General features: G+C 36.5%; 1 protein-coding gene across 1 annotated transcript in view; it reads right to left on the bottom strand.

Moving 5' to 3' along the window:
• TFEC (transcription factor EC) overlaps nt 1-20,219 on the bottom strand; it is a 105,151-nt gene that overhangs the window by 19,804 nt on the left and 65,128 nt on the right. The window contains exons 2-5 of the mRNA XM_068401237.1: nt 19,389-19,640; nt 17,031-17,126; nt 1,854-1,968; nt 933-989 (exon numbers count right to left, since the gene is read on the bottom strand). Coding sequence (XP_068257338.1) covers nt 933-989; nt 1,854-1,968; nt 17,031-17,126; nt 19,389-19,640 — 520 coding nt within the window. The remainder of the gene's footprint in view (nt 1-932; nt 990-1,853; nt 1,969-17,030; nt 17,127-19,388; nt 19,641-20,219) is intronic.

Below are 20,219 nucleotides of genomic sequence, written 5' to 3'. Positions count from 1 at the left end.
AAGTGGAAAGGAGAATTGGAAAATGTAATTGCTTTATTCAAAACTTTCCAAAAAAAATCCTTCAGGTCTTTTGTTTCAAATTACTCATTAGAGGGAAAAATTGCATAATTTTATAGGCAATCTTCTTTTAGCAATAAACCCAACCTTTTTTTCTATTCTGGATAAACCAAAATGTTGTTTATTTATATAAGTTCAATATTTAGGCACTGAACTATGAATTTTGTTATGTTCTAAGCCTAAACTATAGAAGACTATTCCTCTAGAACTGAAATGTCTAACATCTGTACATGGCTGCACTGTTCTACATAAAGGAAACAGAAGTGTATCTCAGCCTACAGAGGTTGGGGGGTTTGTGTATCAGAGCAGAGTCAGAGCACCATGAGTCTCACCCCATCCTGCCCTGTTCTCCTTTTGTGACATAGGATTTCCACAACTTTAAGTGCTTAACTAGCGTTTAGAAGTCATCTGATATCCTCTGTAAATTTTTTTGTCATTCCCATCATCCAGAGAGAGATACACCCTTTCACTTGGGTTCTTAAGTAAGTAAGGTGTGAAGACTCTGGATTTTAACTGTTGTTTTTTTCATCATCTGTCTCCTCTCTTGCCTATTTCGCACTGTAATTTTTAGACACAACACCAAATAAAGTGTGCAGGATACAAGTACAACTGTAGAATAAAAACACACTAGCAGGAGATAATATGGAAAGAAATTCATTACAATATGCAAAGTATTTTGAAAGACAAAAGTCAAAGACATAAAATAATTTCAGGGAAGAAAGCTGTGTGGTTGGCTGTGTTTGCAGATTAAGTTCAATTTGATTACCCTGGTAAGATGCTGACCTAGAAGAGCAGAGATGTGTTAGCTAATGTATATTATTTCTGCATTCCCCATACATTCCATTTAATGAGATGGAAGATGAACATATACTTACTGAGATTGTGATTATCCTTTTTTTGTCTCTCCTTTGCCAATGCTCGTGTATCTGCTTCTGACAGAAAGTAACATTTATTAAAGCAGTCCTTAAGTTGCAATTCTAGTACTTCTTTCACTTTTTCAAAATGGCCTCTTGTCACAAAAAGCATCCTTCTAGTCTTTTTACTTCATTATTCGTTTTATTATTAAACAAAATCATAAGCAATCTATATTCTACCAGCACTAAATTTTTGAGTAAGTCTCGCAGGTTGCTTAAGACTTTTATTGCACATATTTTTATTTAAGAACACAGTAAAGCTATGGAGGGGTATTTTTCTCCAGTTTGCTGTATTTTACATCAGGATAAAACTTACTTTACACTAATGTGGATATGGATTTGTATATCCCATAATGCAAGAGTTAATCAGATTTATAAGATATTGAACAAACTCACTGTTTTCTCTGAGTGACACTAATAAACTGTACATGGTTGTTAGCATTCTTTGGATTAATTGAATGTAACTTTTAAAGTTGTTAATCCACTAATATAGATTTACCTTGAATAGCCTTATTGTAAGGTTTTAAAAGAACCATTTGTTCTACCCTGGAACAAATTTAATGGATGATAATTTATTTATACCATTTTTCAGGAGCCAACATGTGAAAGAATCCACTATGTTTCTTAAAAGAATTAGGTTTATTAAAAGCATGATGTTCATAAAAAACAGGGGGCAAACATGGTTTCTGAATTGCAAAAGAGGAGAACAGAAAGAAAACATTTCTCTTTAGTCTTTGTTCTTTTTCTTAAATGAAACTACAAACTGCAAAATTCTCAGGAATTTAATTATGGACATCTATTTCATGGGTAAGATTTATTCAACTTTTAAGAGAAACATCACTTCTGAAATTATAAAATACTAAAATCTCAGAGTTCTTTTACCTGTGAGTTCCCTTTTTACTGGTAGATTAGCTGCACAAGAAGCATTTGTGAGACCCATATTAGCTGGTGCCATTCCCTGGTCACTGTTATATATATCCAAAATGCTGCTAGATAGCTTGAGGGGTAGTGGGGAGGAAGGAATAATAATTAAAAAAAAGTTAAAATAAGTTAAAGACTTAAAAGATTAAAAAAAAACATAAATACAAAGAGCAAACTTTTTTGAATATGAGTCTGGTGTTCTTTAGAAGGAGCTACGTATATCTGTCTAAAGGGAAAGTTTGCCTTATGTATTATTAAGTAAAATTGAAAGTGAAGGGTCACAGTCTGCCACTGTTCCACAGTGATTTTTTGAACCACATCACTAAACTCCGAATTGGTACTTCATACTGCACCTGGCTTAGCAGTATAAAGATTCAGTCACCCAGTTAGATGCAATAGTTAAAATTAGAATGGACAGAACATCAAAGAATATGCTTTAAGGAAAGTAACTGTGCTGTTGTCAGGACAGGCCAGGTAACCTAATGGTTTTAACATGCATAACATATATGATCGTGTATGCCATTATCCTGATTACCTTCTAAAATGTAATATAACATTATTTAAATAAACCCATAGAACACACTTAAAGAGAAGTAAGGCTAAAGTATGTTTCTATGGATTCTGGATAATTATCCCAATATTTTTACTTGAATAATTTTACATATCTGAAATAACTGTAAAATATGTAGAAGTTTAGTAAAGAACAGTTCAGGCTTTGCTCAGTTTCTATGACCATATAACCAATCTTTCAGCATTGATCATTATCTTATATATTTCTGTATGTTCATGTGAAAACAGCTGTATAACAAGAGTCCGAGTCCAGGTTCACAAAAAAATTTACGTTCTTATTCTAAGGCAATAAGAGCAACATATTTTTTTCATTTTATCATGCATAAAAAGTTTGTGCTGACTTTTTTTTTTGTTTGCGGCCAACACACAAGGGCTCAGAAATTGTGTTTGGGTCCACCTGGTCAATAAAAAAGAAAAAAAAAAGGAGAAAAAAGTGGGTGAAAAATGTGGGTGAAAAAATTGAGGAAAATTGTGGGTAAAACTACTGACTCGAGACAGAAAAGCATGAAAGAAAGTTAGGAGTTATTTAAGGAAATTGTTTTTCATAGACAAGAAAACATGTCTTTACAGATCTGCCCTGCACCCATGGATCCTGAAACACTCTGGAATTTTTCAGGCAGGTCACTGAGACACCAACCATAGTCTGCTGGGAAACAGCTTTTTTGTAGACTCTGATCATTTCTCTTTTTGTACAGACTGTGAGCTTCACCACAAGTTATTTTGAATGGAGACACTTTCCCAATGACTTGCTCAGTGTCAAATTGATCCATGGCAGTGCTTGCTGTATTTTTGTATTAAATCTGAAATTTTAAATAAGTTTTATCTTTAAATAACGATTTTACTAAATTAACTAATAACTTTACTAAATTATCTGAGAACCTAGTTTGTGTTAAATTGTCCCAGTTTTATAACCTACAATGAAAGGAAACCATCAGGATTCTTTTTGAATACATATAAATAACATGCTCATTTGTAAAGTAGAGATTTATCACTTCGGAGAACTGACAATTCTTAAATACTGTTAGAAATCACAACACCAAGTCAGTTTTGCAAATCTGCTTACATATTTGATCTCTCAATGAAAATACTTTTTAAAAGAATGTTTGGAATTCAGTTGAGTATTACTCAAGAACAAACTATGTTTAATATGCAGGATTTGAATGCTAAGAGCATTTGCACGTTAAGCACCTTTGTTTCGTTTCAGAGCAGTAAACCACCAAGTATTAGAGAATTCACTCCAGCTTTACCTTTGCATTGTCTTTGTTCCAGGGAGAGTATAATATTACAGAAGTGAACTCATACTAGCGCTAGACACATGTTTAATGACTTCTTACATTCATGTAAATGAATTTGGCTTATTGAAATGATATGAAAACAGAATGATATAAAAAATTGAGAGTCAATTTTTTAAACTCCTACACTTATTCCAGTGGGCTTGGGATAAAGCTGTTATATGGTTTAGGCTACCGTTTTTGTGAAATACTAGGAAATAGTAACCACTGAAAATAATATAATCTAATAAATAATCTAACAAATGAGAAATACATATCTATCATATTTTACATATTTCACACAGCTGTGTACATGAGTTTAATACCTTGCATAAAACTGGTGGTAATCTTTTTAATTTATAAGATTATCAATACCATTAATGAAAAACTCAGAACTGTAAACCACATTTTGACACAAACATGAGAGACATCAATGATTACTTCTAGTTTTCAAGCAGTAATTCATCCTTATGCTCGAAATATCGTTAAATTTCTATCGTCTGTTCATAAAGATGTGAATTCAAAAAAACAAGGCCTAAATCCAAGAGAAAAGGTAACGAATGGCCGACTTAGCTGGTAACAAAAAAAGGATCCCAACACACCTGAAAATTCAGAAGTGTGCGAGGGTCCAAAAAAGGGTGAGTAAACTCAATTTAAAACCACAGGTAGACATTTCAGCTGAATTTGGTTGGTTACACAGCTGATGAAGGTACTTCCATCTAACTCAGCTGCCATTGTCTGGAACGATAAGAGTTCACATGCCTCCTTCCATCAGCAGAACAGCTGGGGTAGTGTCATCCCACACAGCCAGGGCTGCAAGCAAGCATCTGTCCATGGTCTATGTCTGTTGGCAACTGCCATGTAATTTCAAGGGAGACTTAAACCAAATAACATTTCCATATCTTCCAGGAATAAAAGAGGAGGATTCTTAATATGATAATAAAATACATGGATAAGGGTTGTCTGTGCGTGTTCACCTGTAGTCCCTAGGCAGCTCTATGTCACAATAGTGTTCATTTACATGACCACATACTATTTAAGTATTTTTCCCTTTTGGCTAATCTTTGCATGATGTGTTTGTATTACAGTAACATTCCAGTCTGTAAGGATCATGGCTCTACTAGGGTCAATGTTGCACAGCTAGAAAGTAACAACTCAACCCTGTTCCAAAGTCAACTACATTTTTCTTAATTTAAAAATTCTGCTGATTGTGGTGATGCCCAGTCTAGACAGAGACACCCTGGGCTAGAAAGCATTTCCTGGATATTGGGTTCGTTTAACATATCATCATATAATCCATTTCATAAATCAATAATGTTCTGTCTTAAAATCAATAAGGTTTCCCATCTCCAATATTTTTATTTGGAGTATGTTCCAAAAATTGAATGATCACAAATTATTGTTAAAGAGCTTTCTTTTTATTTCCATTTCCAGACAAATTTTATTTTGGTTTTGTGTTCCTTTAACTTAAAAAGTTCATTGTTTAACCTCCCCATATGATTATTGTGAGTGACCATAGTTCCCTTAAGCCTTTGGTTTGCTAAGTTGAACAGGCCATGATTCTTTAACCAGACTTCCCATGCTATGATTTGTCCTAACAGGTCTCTCCCTGTCTTTCCTGCTTTGGATCAGTTTTTCTGAAGGGTGGACACCTTTATTTGTCTACCGTATTCTAAAATTTTTCTACCCAGTGAATCCCACAGTGGATATTTCCTTGTGTCTCTTGGAAATCTCTCTCATGATGGATCCTAAGATCATATTTATCTCCTTTTTGCAGTCCCATCATTTTGATGGCTTATAGTCATCCTCTGAGCAACTAATGTAACCAGATCTTTCTCTGTCATCTCCAGTTAATGAGCTCTCAGCTTATTGCAGACATTCCTGTTATTAGTATTTAAATGAATGACCTTGCACTCAGTACTATTACATTCCTTCCATTTATACTATTCTGTCATCACAGTCATATAATTCTTCATCTATGATATCCTCATCCTCCTTTGTATTGGCAATACTTTCTACTTTGGCTACCTCAATAAATTCATCAACATAAATGTATTTTTTTGTACCAAGGTCACTAATGAAAATATTAAATAAACTGAGGCTGACGATTGATTCTTGGAGCACTTCATTAATAACTTCTCTTTTAATAAAATCTTTATCATCTCTCTAGCTTGCCCCTTAACCTGAAAAGAATCCTGTTCAGTTACTTTCTATATGATCTGTATTGCACTTTACTAACATGCATTCATAAAAGAAGGCTACAATCAACAAACCCTGGACACGCAGGACTAGCTAGAAAGACTAATTCCAGTAGCAAACAACTCTCCATACATCCAAAAGGATGTCAGTAATCATGGAAGCAATGGAGGGTATGTACATTTTTAAAGAGCAGATACCTTACATGTTCTAGTTACATAAAATGGCTAAACTCTAGTGTAGCAAGAGCTTTTCACCAAAGGCATCTGGACTGTCCTGACAGGTCAAATAAATTCATCAGCTAGCCTGCTTTCCCTTGAGGGACCTGGGAAAAGGCATCAGGATGGACTTTCCTGTTAACGGAGTCTTATTTCCAGGTACCATTTCTCCCAGGGTCTTATTTCCTCACAGTCACATTCACAAGCCCAAGTGTATGATCAGAAGGGTCAAGATGCCTCCAGAAAAAAACAGAGGTCAGGACCAGACTGCCTCTACCAGAGGTCTTCATTGTGCCCAGGTCAGAAGAGCCCATGAAAAAGAGGGCAAGTGGGAAGAAAGCTGCAGCAACAGTCCTGCTAGCAGAAACTTCCTTTGCTACTCTCTTTTCCAGGGTTAATAGTTGCAGACATGCAACTCACCAAGTGTGTCTACATGCCTATATTTCCTGCAGTAACAGAAGTATGGCATACATCCAGAGCAGTTGATGTGTGGTACAGACAGTTCTGAGGATCATTGGCCCTATTACACATGATCAGATTGCCTGTACTGCACCTGCAGACTTGACAAACTCAAATAACAGGGAAGCATAACACATGCTGCTTTACTTGTCACAAGAAGAAACCATGTAGCTGCCTAACCTGAAAGGTTGAGTACTATATCTGCAAGAGAAAATGTCTTTTGGTGCTTGGTAAAAATTAGTACTTGCTCGCACTGCATCTAGAATAAAGTGTTCACATGTGAAATATTGGTACAATGCTTTATTCTTCCCTCCCCAAATATTTCCCACTTAAATCATGTTCTCATGAACCTAATTGATAGCATCACTTCAAATAATAGTTTTGTAAAATGAGGCTACTTCCCCTTCTTAGCTACAAAAAATATGTTAGCATCCATCCATTTCAATGTGGTTCTTGCTTATTCATTTTAATTAAAAAAATCAAAGCAGCAATTTTACAAAGTTTTTATAATATTATCCCATATATGCATCCCGAATGTAGAAATCTAAATTTGGAACTGTGTCCACAGTTCATTTTTTATAATATTATCCCATATATGCATCCCGAATGTAGAAATCTAAATTTGGAACTGTGTCCACAGTTCATTTTACATATCAAGTAAAAGTTTGTTCAGTATTTGTGTTACTGGGGTACAAATAATAAAAAAACCCATACTTAATTCCTCATCATTCCTTTCCTGTTTATTTGTGACAATCTTTTCAATCTTTGAAGTTCACAGATGAACTTCAAAATTAAGATTAACTTAATTTGGCCAAATAGTGAGTTGATCAATAAGTGTATGATAACCCAGCCACTGAAAATGCGTTTTCTAAATAGTAATATCTGATATACCAGGTGTTTTCAATTTTTGACAAGGGGAAAACTGGGGTAATTCTTGTATCTCCAATGTGTATTTTAGTAAATTGTGACTTTTCATCTAATTCAAAGGTATTGCAGACAGGACAAATAGTCTTGTGGGTCAATACAAGTCCTGTACTCAGAAGACTGGGGTTCAACCTCTGTCTTTCTTTTGCAGTTGCTGTGTTACTTGAAGAAAGTTGAACGACATAAGCTGTGATATTGTTTTTCTTTCTAAGGATGTGTTTATACTGTCAACTGTAGAAAAAGTTGTAGCATATTAATTCTAGAGCCTAGAACAAGAAGATCCCATTCACAGCTAAATGTTTTAATTAAGTCCTTTTGTAACTGCAATGCAAAATACTTATGTTTGAAAATATATGGTCTTTAGTAACACCTAATACCCAGATGTTCCAGTTCCTCTTTTTATTATCTAAAGAGCAGAAAAGCAAATGCTTCCCTTTTCAGACTTGTTTTCCTTTGAACAAATTGTATCTCCTTCTATATTTATCTTTAACATGGTTCATAATTACACACTCCTCAACCAGGGACTTGATGTTCAGATATATTATATTACATATTATATATTATGCATGAAAACTGGTTCATTTTTTATCTTCAAATAATGATCATCAAGCTGGTTCATTATTCATCAGGGAAAAATGAACTCTCTTCGTATTCCCAGTTACAGTACATTCCTGCCCTGATCATATACATAGAAGTCCGTTGTCTAGATAAATGTCTGATCAAATATGACCAAGCAAAGGAATTTTCTGCCTTTTGCAGGAGAGTTCTGTTCTTTCAATTATCGTCTCTTAATTATATGTTTTTAGCTGTTCTTGGGTTTTCTGGCTATAGAACTAACATAACAGACACAGACCAAAAGTAAAGTGATGTTGTGATACTGCCATCATCCAACTTGTAGCTGGAAGTCAAATGTCACAGGAGTACTGCCCCACTAACCTCCAGGGTCTGAAACCCAAAGATGACAAATAAATGACAGCTCTGTTAGCTGTTTTACTGAGATTATTTCACTAGTAACACCAGCTAATGCATTAATTCCCGGTTCCATCCAACTTCTATTTCTCTGGCTACCATATGTAAATGCATATACCAAATCATTCAAGTTTTTCCTTTAAAAACAATAAACAAATGTCAGCACAAAAATACAAGAAAAGTGAAAAATTGAGGCTGAAGGACAAGTAAAAAACAGATTTTTTTTTTCAGGATTAGAATACAGAGCATTTTCTCTTTAATATAGATACTAACACATCTATTACAAGTATTTTTATTATATATTATGTATGTATTATATGCTTTATATTGTATCCTCTTACATTTCACGTATCACCTAAGTATCTGAATACATTATGGTAAGCTATTTATTGTCTTCTGTGATCTAGTGTGTTCAGATGGATTAACATGTACATGCAGAGTTTCATTTTGGTTGGAATTCTATTCTGTAGTGGTTAATTTCAGATATATTCACAAGTTTATCTACAGTGTAAATATAAATGCATAGTTAGCTACTTCATATACTACTCTACACATATAGTAAAGGTCATAGAAGGCCTTGGTTGATGGAGAACAAGGTGCTAAGAAAAATAATTGTATCTTTCAGGAGTTTATTTCTCAAAATGGCCTTCAAAAAATCTTCGTGTTTTACACAAGTTAGCTTTATCTTGCAGTGAGAAGCTTGACTGTGCCTGGAGAACAAAATGGCCATTGTTGTTGCCTCTGAGCTCACAAGACTTCTATTCAATCTATGTAAATGCCATTGACAGAAATTCATAAAGTTTAGGTCCAGAAGCGATCATAACCTATACACTACAGACCCCAATGAGCTGAATGTAGCCTTCTCTATTATCTGTCATCTACTAAGGACTTCAGATCTTATACTGCTGTATACAAACAACATGAGATATGCAGCAGAGGCAGCACATCAGGGCTTTGGGATAACACAGAATCTAGCTGGTGGCCCCAAACAGCAGGAATTTGCTTGCAGATTCTGCTGCACAGGAACTTAGAATTAGTGAGGAGTGCATATTAGGAGAATTAGAAACCTGTTTTATCTATCCTTTCCTCTTACCTCTGTTCAACATGTTTGATGAAGACCATGTCTCTAAGAGGTGCTTACATAAAACCAACCATATAGTTCAGAATGATACTTCCATTTATGTCTATTTACCTTTCCGAAATAGAAAACTAAAGAGGAAAAAAAGACCTTTTCCTTCATTTCATAGTTACAAAAAAATGTACTCCATTTGCATGAAGCTTGAGTCTTCTGGCTCCCTTCATCCAGACACATCTACCCCCAAAACAGAGAACAGTTATTAGACATTGTGCTGTTCGAGTGTTCGAAACAGAGCTGAGTTATTCGGGCATTTTGCACAGCTTTTGAGTTCTGCAGCTATGTAAAAGTGGACCACAGTTCTCCTGACTCAGAGTATTGTATGCTCTATGCTACAAGGACATTTTCTACAGCATGAGGTAAATTGCAAACAATCATACCCAATCTATTTGGATAATTAGAGTATGCAAGAGAGCTGTACACTGCCAATTTCAGCCTCAAACTACTATATTGTGTGAAATACTGAAAACTAACCTTCATCTGGCATCTGTATGACATTCAAGACAGCAGTGGCAGTGGTAGCAAAAGACACCTCCAGCTGCAGAAAACAAGCCTGAGGAGTTCTCAGTTTGTGCATTTCATTGTTAGTTCTCTGCAACTGAAATATACAATTTTCTATCTAGCACCTTTATACTATTGAAGAAAGACAAAGAAGATATTTGCTCACCAGTTTTATTTTTGAGGAGTCTATTATTTCCTCAATAGCTACCGACTGTTCTTTCTCCTTCATTTTTCTTTGTCGTTAAACTTGGAAACGATACTAGGGAGAGCTAGACAGAAGTTTATATACTTAGGTGAACTTTGATTCTTCTTTGGACTTTAAGACTAATCTAGTGTAGAATGTGATTGACAAAGCATTTTCATTGACGTTATGCAGCCTTTTCAAGTTACCCAACCTAAGCAAATGAGGTTGTTAATGTTTACTCTGGCCCTTTCTCTAAAATGGCTTTGAACTTCAGCAGATTTTATAAACTTATAAAGGTTGCCAAATGACATCGGTATTCACTAAATAAAAAATACTCATGATTATGCAGCAGGATGCTGCCCAGATCAGCAATCCTAAATGCACCTCTAATGGAAACCTGGTTTTACTTCACGATTGAATAATCACAGAAATTATTGAATAAAATACTTTGGAGGATATCTACTTGAATTTCTTTTTTCTGTATGATTTCTGGGAATGGGACAGACAGCAGTTTTTGTAATCCATCCAGATGGTAACCATCAGTACTTGACAAATAATAATACATATACAAATTATTAATGCCATGATGAGAAACTGTGACCTCAAAGACCTTGTAATAGCAGTGAGATTTTGCAGACAGATTGCACTGTGCTTTTGTCAATAAATAGTGCCTCTATAAAATCAAATGCAGAGTTAACAGATTCAATCAGAACTTTATACCAGCTGTAGTTAACAGAATCATAAAAACTAGAGAAGGAAAACATCTATCCTGTCCTGTCCTGATCTAACCTCTGGTCCATGCGTGTACAACACAAGACTTTTTCAAATGCCAAAGGAGCTGACCAAATACAAGTGAGCCACAGAGCAACTGAGGATTCTCTCCATAAGCTGTTTTCCTGCAAGGGTGACAGAAATGGACTAATCCAAATGGAATTGACTCCAAAGTGAATTGGAAGTAGACTGTAGCTACTAATTTTAGTGAAATAGTGTGCTGTGAATGTATGAAATGAAGTCACACAAGCGAAGCAGTGAAGCCTTGCAGGATCCCTCAAGAGGTGACCTATTGTAAGGTAACACCGTTGCACAGCACTCCCTGTGCTGCTGCCATTGCCCACAGCCGGCTGGCCCACTGCCTCAGCCCTGGCATCTAACAGCCAGCAGAATCCCTGCCTTTCAGCATGCCCAGGTGCTTTTTCTTCCCCTCTCTGCTAGTGATTCCTCTCTCTCCCAGTCTTTCCACCCAGTCAGTTACAGAGGCCTTTTAATGATTTCACTAGAGGCCCCCCTTATCTTACAGCCAGACACTTGAGTACTTGGAGAGGGGGTGAAGCAGCTGTGAAAGCTGAGGAGAATCTATCTGCACCTTCTCTTGTTACAGTGCTGGGCGACATGGAGCTCCTTAGAGTGTGGACAAAAACAGTGTTATTCAGAGTTGTATGGAGATGGCACAGCAAATGCACAAACCACAAAAGGTCATTCATTCTTTCTTTCTACTCTTATTCATAACCAGAAGTACCAGACAAGCCAGATCTGTCCTGTTCTCTTCCTTCCTACACCACCCAACCAGGAGATGTCTAGCAATGGGATCTGTAAGATCACAGAATCTGTGATTCTAGCAATGGGATCTGTGAGATCACAGAATCACAGATCTGCTGCCTCTTAGCAGTTGCTTCTAATCATAACAAAAAATAATAATTATTATCCAATATAATGTTTTAATGTTATGCAGTTATTCTTTGATTATCTAATAATTAAACCAAGTTTTAACTGAGGTGCAGTACCATTTCATTAAAATGTCACAAACAGTAATCACTTTTTTTTTTAAATTCCTCTTTTCCCAGCGTATAAATACCACATACTTCAAGTCAGATTCAAAGGACTGAAGAAATTTGGTTAGATTCACAGATGGACAAAGTTCCCAACAACAGATTCATTGCTTGCGACAGCTTTAAATCTCTGAGGTGATGTGAACTTCAAAGCACCAATGACACCATAATTATTTCAGTACACAGTTAGAGCTGGAGCTCTTGAAGGAATTAATGCTGTTTCAAATCTTTAAGTATTTCTTCCTTTTAAAGGAAAGAACAATTTTGGAAAATATTTTGCCAATTTTTTTTTTTAAATAACTTTTTACCAGCTATTTGTTCCAGCTTTGTCTAGGACTGCCAAGGCTATTCTATTCCCTGAGTGAGAATAATTCTTCAGATCACACTTATGGTGCATTTATCCATATAATAAGAATAAAATATATGCTTTCTATAGGTTAGAAGCCGTTGCTTTCAGGAAACATTCCTACTGGCAAGCTCATTCAGTGGAATAATTCAGAAAACATTTCTTAAATATTATTAATAAATCAACATAGAATAATTTTTTTCTTGGCTCTATTTACTACTGGACATGGTAAAAAATCAATGAAAAGGATTTCCATGGAGAAGCTTTCCATTTTCTTCCAAGTGATCCAAAAGGAACTTCTCCGTTTTGTTTAGTCATTCAATACCTTCTACTGCAGCAACAGTGAGCCCACCTGATTCAGCAGACCACCAGCTGGGCCATTGTGGGGAATTTTTTGAAGTCCAGTTTTATGGTAGAGCTTTGCCTCAAGCACTTCTCTGCAATATTCCTTAGCGCTCACCACCAGCCATCTAATTGCTACAAAGCCTCTCTCCCTGGGGTTCTTCAAGAATACTTCTGAAAACTCTTGTTTTCTTCTGCACCAGAACAAAAGACAACTTAGAATCCATGGAAATGTTCACAAAATTAAATTATTTTCCAGCCTGTCCCACCCAGCATGGTGCAAAAGAAGCCTGTGCCCTTGCAGAACATTAGTATCCTCTCATTTTATTCTCGTTCCAAGCCAGTCAATCTCCTAATGCTTTTGATGTAAGTTTTAGTGGACTGCATGTCAAGTAGAGGACATTATCCTAGTAGCTGTACAGTTATTATCTGGGCTACAGCAGTTATTTCTGAATGAAAGTACTGGTAAAATGCCAAATGTTTTCATAGAGATCACTGTTGTGTTTGCTAAATTACTGGGTTTTCTGGTGAGTCCTGTGGCTGTATACATATATTAGCAAAACAACACAACATTTAGTAACAAGTATAGGTTCACTAGGTCACACACTGTCAAATCCAACCCTGAAAAGCAGACACCCATTTTTTAACCCTGTTCTTTTTTTGTCTCTCTTCACTGTGACTGATGCTCTCCACATCTCCCTTGATACAGCATGTTTCTTAAACTTCCCTTTTTCAGATATTAAAAGGAATGTAGACAGCAGCTTTTTAGAACTTGCCCCAAACTTTTAATGATGGTGTCATATATGCTTTACATTAACGGACCTACACATCTAAATTTCCTATGTTCTGAGCATCTGGAAGTTAATAAACTTTAAATTCACTATAGAATGTTGAATAGGCTATGAGGATTTTGAAAAAGAATGAAAGTCTGATAAAAATGAAAAATGTTTACTTTTGAAATGTCTGTCACCGTATTTGACATACATAACATTATTTATCTCATACTCACTCATATATTCTTTGTTTATTTTTTTTAATGATTTCTATAAGGTCAGGAAGAAACCTGTTGCTCCTAATATGATACTCAGAGAAGAAATGGATTTCTTAGAATATCAATAAATATGTTGCTGTCTGTTAGTAGAGTTTCATAAGACTAAGTCATTATGACAAGGAAAAATAATCTTAAATTGGTGTCATCTTCAAGTTTCCTTTATTAAATCCTACCTTCTCCATGGTAAACAAACCATTTTCATCAAGTGATTGCTCATAAGAATAGTCGTGATTTGATTTCAGCTATATTTTCTGAACAAAGGTGTAAATGAGTTTACAAATACTTTCAGAAGAATCAAGACCTCTTGCATGTAGGGAGGACCTAGTCTTATATTTTAATTCAACTTCTAAAAAATAATTATAAAATGTATGTTTCTACCATTAGGGTAGTGTTAAGAACAATAGAAACAGCCAGAGAATTCCCTACTTTGAGCTATTCTTAAGTTGCCATCCAAAATCAGAGAGTTTTATAAAATTATTGATTGGGGGCCAAAACCAATAAAAGCCAGAAAATCAGCTCTTCAGAAGCTGTAATAATTTTAATGAGAGATGGAGGGATGTTCTTGTTTTCACTTCTCTGATTCTACTAATACATGACTGTAATTCATTAATTCAGGGTCAGACAATGAGCCTCTGAGCAATTATTCACATGAGTGGTCTCATAAAATTCAATGTCCTCATCTAATGTGCTGTTTAAAAGGTACATGGGTGCATCTAACTAAAGCAAACATTAATTCACTGCAACACACAACAGGTAGCACTGCAAACTCTCTAATCTCAGCCACTATCTATTGAGAAAAAAGAGAAAAGAAAATGGCTTCATGAATTTGGCTTGTTCAATAAAAGATTTTGCTGAAAACCCCCCAAGCCTTATACCATATTCAGAAAACCAGAAGACTCTGTTTTTTTCAGAATTTTAGAGAGATTACTTTGCACAGTTTGGACAAATTCAAGACAATGCCCAGAAGGGAAAAATCTAAGATGTAATCCTAAAAAAACTTAAGCACTGCACTGGAGAGGTGTAAGAAGGAAGCAAACACGGAACCAGCCAGGCACATGGGCAACTCAGTCTCACTTCTGACCTCACTTACACTATGCTGATGGCAGCCACCATAGCCAGGCACCTTGTGTAGAAGTATGTAAGAAGTAATATGAATTCCTGTTTAAGTACAGCACAACCCCAGTTCCTCTTCTCAGAGGAATTAGATGCTCTCTCATTCCTGATCCTGTCTTCTAGTCCAACACTGTTGTAATACATACGTTTTTAACTTAGATAAACAAAATGTCATTACATTTAAAGTGGTAGTGTAAAACTGGATCTAAAGAACATATTTTCTGCCTGCCTGTCTATCTTTCTCTATTTCACACCTTATGACCAAAATTGTGCAGGCAGGTTTAAGACGTTGCCTGAAAGATATCATAAAACCCTGAGTCACAAGGTAAATGCCTGAAACCACCTCCATCTGACCATTTCTTTCATATATTTTTGGCATACACATTGCCAAAAGAGAAGACAGAAGAGGCAGAGACACTCCTTGATTGCTTCCACACCAGCACAGTTCACATGCCTTGTTACAGGCAGGCTTCATTTTGCCATAGTATTGCACAGAGAGATTTGGAAATACTATTCCCTGGCTTACCTAGCAGCCTGGTGATTTCCTCAGCGCAAACAAAAACCTAAATACAATTACCTGTCCCACAGGCATTTCAGGAGTCTCAAATCTTTGCAAAAAAAGATACCAGCTAGCCCTAAAAGTCACTGTATATTTCCTCGCTCATCAAGAATAGGGTATTCAATACTTTTTAGAGAGATATGTCCTTCATGGTTGAAGATAAAGGCTAATAAGGCTGGAATTAGCATAGATTAACATCATCCAGTTTTAAAAGGTGTTGAGGGAGTGTGAGTCTAATCCAAAACCCAGAATTCATGCCTCTCATCACCATCCCACAGTACCACACCTGAAAGGATCCTCCCCTGTCCCATGTTAATTTGAGCCAAAATTCACTCCCCAGGGAGCATTTCTTTTTTAAGTTTTGTACTGAGATACGTATAAATCACACTGACTGTATTAGTTCTGTAGCTGGCATACAAATGCCAGGTATTCATGGAACTGTTAATTGCCATTAATACTGAACTGTGTAGTGGGCAACACAGAGGCATAGAGATCTTGTCTCCTAATGGATTTTTGTAGCCAGTAATGTTCTGTAGTCAGAAAAAGATGTTCCTTCAGTGGGTCATTAAGAGCAAGCACCTGACTCTGTATTCTGAAATGAACTTCGTAGACTGCCAAAGCCGGTGAAAATCCTTCTGCCTTCACCAGCGTGAAGCTTCTCTTTATCAGTACCCATTTTAAGACCCTGAGGACAAAATCTGTGGAAAAAGGTTCCCAAGATAAATCAGGGTTGAGAGAACAAAGAACATCCCTTCTATAAAGTGTGTTGCGTTACAGTTTTTGATAGGTGTTATTTTCACAAATAATAATACTCTATGCATTGTTGTGCACGGAAAAGGTCCATCCTTCCTCTTCAAATGTGTAACATATATGGAAATGTAAGTAGCCTTTGTTAATCCTCTGTCATTTCTTTACAAAAAGACATTACAAAATTGTTTGTTACAATCATTCCTATAAAGCATTTCATCTGAAAAGTGACATTTCTCATCTTTGTTCTTGAAATTATTCAACTGAATGAAAATTGGCTTCATGAAAGTCAAGAAATAGAGCCCACCCTTGCTTCAGCATAAGACACTGGAGAAACTACTGTATTGTAGAAACTATTACATGGGGAAGCTTTGACTTTTTTAGATGAGATAGATAGAAGAATCTTTAAGTAGGACTTTAAAAGGCCTTCTAGGGTCTAGAGACTCCTCATATCCATAGTCCTGCATGGGAATTAGTACCTCCAATAAATTATGCACCGGACCTGGTGCTGGACTAGAAGCCCAAATGCTATTCAGACCACTTAAAACAGCTGAATCCTACCTCATTGGAACCCTTTCCTGTAATATTTCTTGACAAAAAGACAAGCAACTGAAGAGAAAGGAGAATAAACCACTGATAGTACTGCTTTAGCCTCTGAAGTGTGATGTCTGCTTGAATCACTCAATGAAATTCTCTATTATAAACAGCAAGACAAAATTCTACTTACAGTTCTTTGCATTAGTAGAGGAGTTTCAGAACAACCTATCCCTTCATCATTAAAACTTGATTCCATATTGATTATGTCTTCAATCACCTCTTCCATCTGATAAAATAATATTTTAAGACCAATCATTACAAAATAATAATGGAAACAATGTTATTCTGAAAATACAGAGGAAATAATCTTGAGTATTTATTACGTCAATAAAACTGAATTTCAGAAGTTTATATCTTAAAATTCAAATAATTGAAGCACTTTCACACAATCCTCACATTTTTTACTTCTTGTGAAAACAGTTTTTGTGGTTTAGCAAGTTACTTCTTTCCTCCCAAACACCAGCCCATTCCCCTTTTTTAACCCCTTATTGCAACACCAAGGTCAGATTATAGGAGTGCATTACTAAGTTGTAACTGCGATCTGTCACCTTCACCAAATGTGTCATACCCACAGTGTATTGTTGCATTGGTGCAGGAAGGCTGAAAGGAACCTGTGGTTCTGCAAGAGCGTGAGTTACTCAAGATTTGGTGCCTGATTCAGCAGGCAGAGGTTTGTGTTTTGTTTGGCAGTACACTGGATACTTCTCCAGCCAGCCTTCTGGTCCCACTTGTGTTCTAATCTGATCAAAAGCTACTGAAGCAGATGGAATAGATAATTAATTACTTGGTATGAAACAGCGAATACTTTGGAGACCTACAGACATATATAGATTTGGACAAGGTACAGCATGAGTTTTCAATGATAATTTTGGACTGGTGCCATTCACAAAATAACTTCAGGAAAGATCCCATGATGAACCTGTCACTGCTGACTCTACCGTCTGCAGGAGCAGCTGACTCATGTTGTGAGGCTTTTCAAGCAGCTCTGGGGAGCTGTCTGAAGAGCTGTAGCTGAAGGAAATGCGGAGGGTCCTATGCAACAAAAGAAAGTATCACACAGGCCAGGGACCTTTCAACACAGACTCCTAGGCCACATGGCCCAACAGAGCTCATACATGCACTCCTCTCCCTCTCCAAAAACCAGACATGCTGTCCGAGGAGTTGTGCCTAGACTTATTTAGGAAAGCACTGTCTGGGCCAAAAGGATGCCAGGAAATGCCAGCAATTAGACAATATGAATGAATACAGTTCAGTGCACCAACCTGTGTGTTGGCTCTGTATTATTTACTAATATACCTATAGCCTACACTGAACCACAGGGCACATCTGCAGCTAGGAAATACACTGTGCCAGTCATCTCCCTGAGGCTCTGGAATGGGATCATTCAAAGCATTGGAGTGATGCCTACAAGGACTATGGCCTGTGCCAGCTATCACTCTCCCAGTCATCACCAGGTACAGTTCAGGAGAGATGTTTACAAGCAGCCATCTTGCTCTTGAGGACAGAGAGTGATACTAGGGCAGACACCATTTTGTTCCTGGTCAGATACCCAGCATGCCTGAGAATGGTTCCAGCACACTGTGACTGCCAGCACAGAGGTGACCACAGAGGCTGCCACAAAGGCCATCTAAAACAATCTTTGCAGACTAGTGGCTCCAGTAATCCATAAACCTGACAAAAAAAATGTCAGTTGTCAATGCAGAAGGAATGGAGGGGCCTCAGATGAGCTCTCCATGAAGTGCTGGATTTATTTTTTCAGTTTCCTCATGCTTAGATGCATAATGTCCAATGCTCAAATGGGTCACAGTGTATTTGTAAGATTCCTCTGTTCTGTTAAAGCCCAAGATGTGATACAGCATCTCCATTTCTTATTTCTGTAGGAATTCCCCTTTTACCTAATAAGCACACTCTCTTGAAATCTATTGAAGTATTAAAGACCATAATGATCTACATCTCACGCTGGCTGAGAATCTGACACTGTATAATAGCTGTACCTCTATTAAAATCGATGGTGGCACTAAAGTTAGCGTATCTATGCCTATTTACCCAAGATAACCCATCTATAAATATATCAGTTAACTGAAAAATGAATGAGCGATTCTTTCAGTTACATCTTTAAGGTAATCAGTATTTAACTTTGTTATGCAGCTAGGATAATAGTTTTAGACAGAAATAACTTTCGTCTGAAAAAAAAAAAGTTTTGCATTACAAAGTACATATTCAAAAAAATGTAAAGACACATAGATAAAAAGATGCAACACCACATTTTAACCAGCAGTAATTTAGAAGCCTGATCATGCAAGAAGCCTTTCACAGGTATTCAAGAGAATCACCCACGTAATCCAAAAGGATTCAGGGAACAAATGCTGCAAACGAAGGCCCCTTGAAAGTAAAGAAAGTAATCTCTTGCCCACTCCCAATACAATGTGTGTCATGTAAAAAGTACGTAACGCCCATTTCTCCATTCCTTTCACCAGCCCGGCCCTACCGCATTTTCGTGTTCTCCTCCAAGGGCCAGCAGCTTGGTAACAGGGCTTTCTGGTGTGACAATATCGCTCACAGGAGGCATGTGTCCGTTTCTTAAAATGGAGGTCACTCCTGTGGGCTGGATTGTGTGGGAGTGGGACAGGGAGAGCGTCTGGCTGGACAGCTTGGTATCGAGGGTCAGGTACTGCTTCACCTGGTGCCTCTGGCTTTGCTGTATGTGGTATCTAGACTGATTTTCCAAGTGTGCTTGTACCTGGAAAGGAATGGAAATAATTGCTAAAGTTTCAAGTTACTGGTACCAGTATTTGCCCATATGTTCACTTTAAAAACTTCAAAACAATAGATTCAGTTTTAATAACACTTGGATAGAATTATTATTAATCTTAAATCTTGTTTTTCAGTTTTGTACCCTTACACATTTCTTATTTGTATACTATTTTCCTCTAACACAGCTGAATAAACCTTCTGAATAATTATCAAAGAAAAACAGAACTAGAAAGCATAAACATGATCTTGAGAAAAGACCAGAATTTCGCTACACATTTTTCTCTTCTCATTTAAGAACGATCTCTGTTGAAATCATTGATCATTACAATCAAATCTACAAGAATATATGTACTCTAAAATTAATATCACAGTGTATTTACTCTTTTGTACTTGAAACAGTAAATAAATGTATAAAGAAAAATATAATCCAACCAATTTCAAGTAATATCAACAGCAGCAGACATTCGTTCATACCTAAATCCACATTTGGCTCACCTTGTAATAAGTACAGTCAGTTAAATGAGGCATTGCTGCTCTTTTGAAAAAAAAAAAAAATTAAAAAAAT

This window comes from Nyctibius grandis, chromosome 5, assembly GCF_013368605.1.
Source record: "Nyctibius grandis isolate bNycGra1 chromosome 5, bNycGra1.pri, whole genome shotgun sequence".
NCBI lineage: Eukaryota > Metazoa > Chordata > Aves > Nyctibiiformes > Nyctibiidae > Nyctibius > Nyctibius grandis.
The sequence above is the reverse complement of the archived record's forward strand: the minus strand, read 5'-3'. Positions and strand labels throughout refer to the sequence as shown.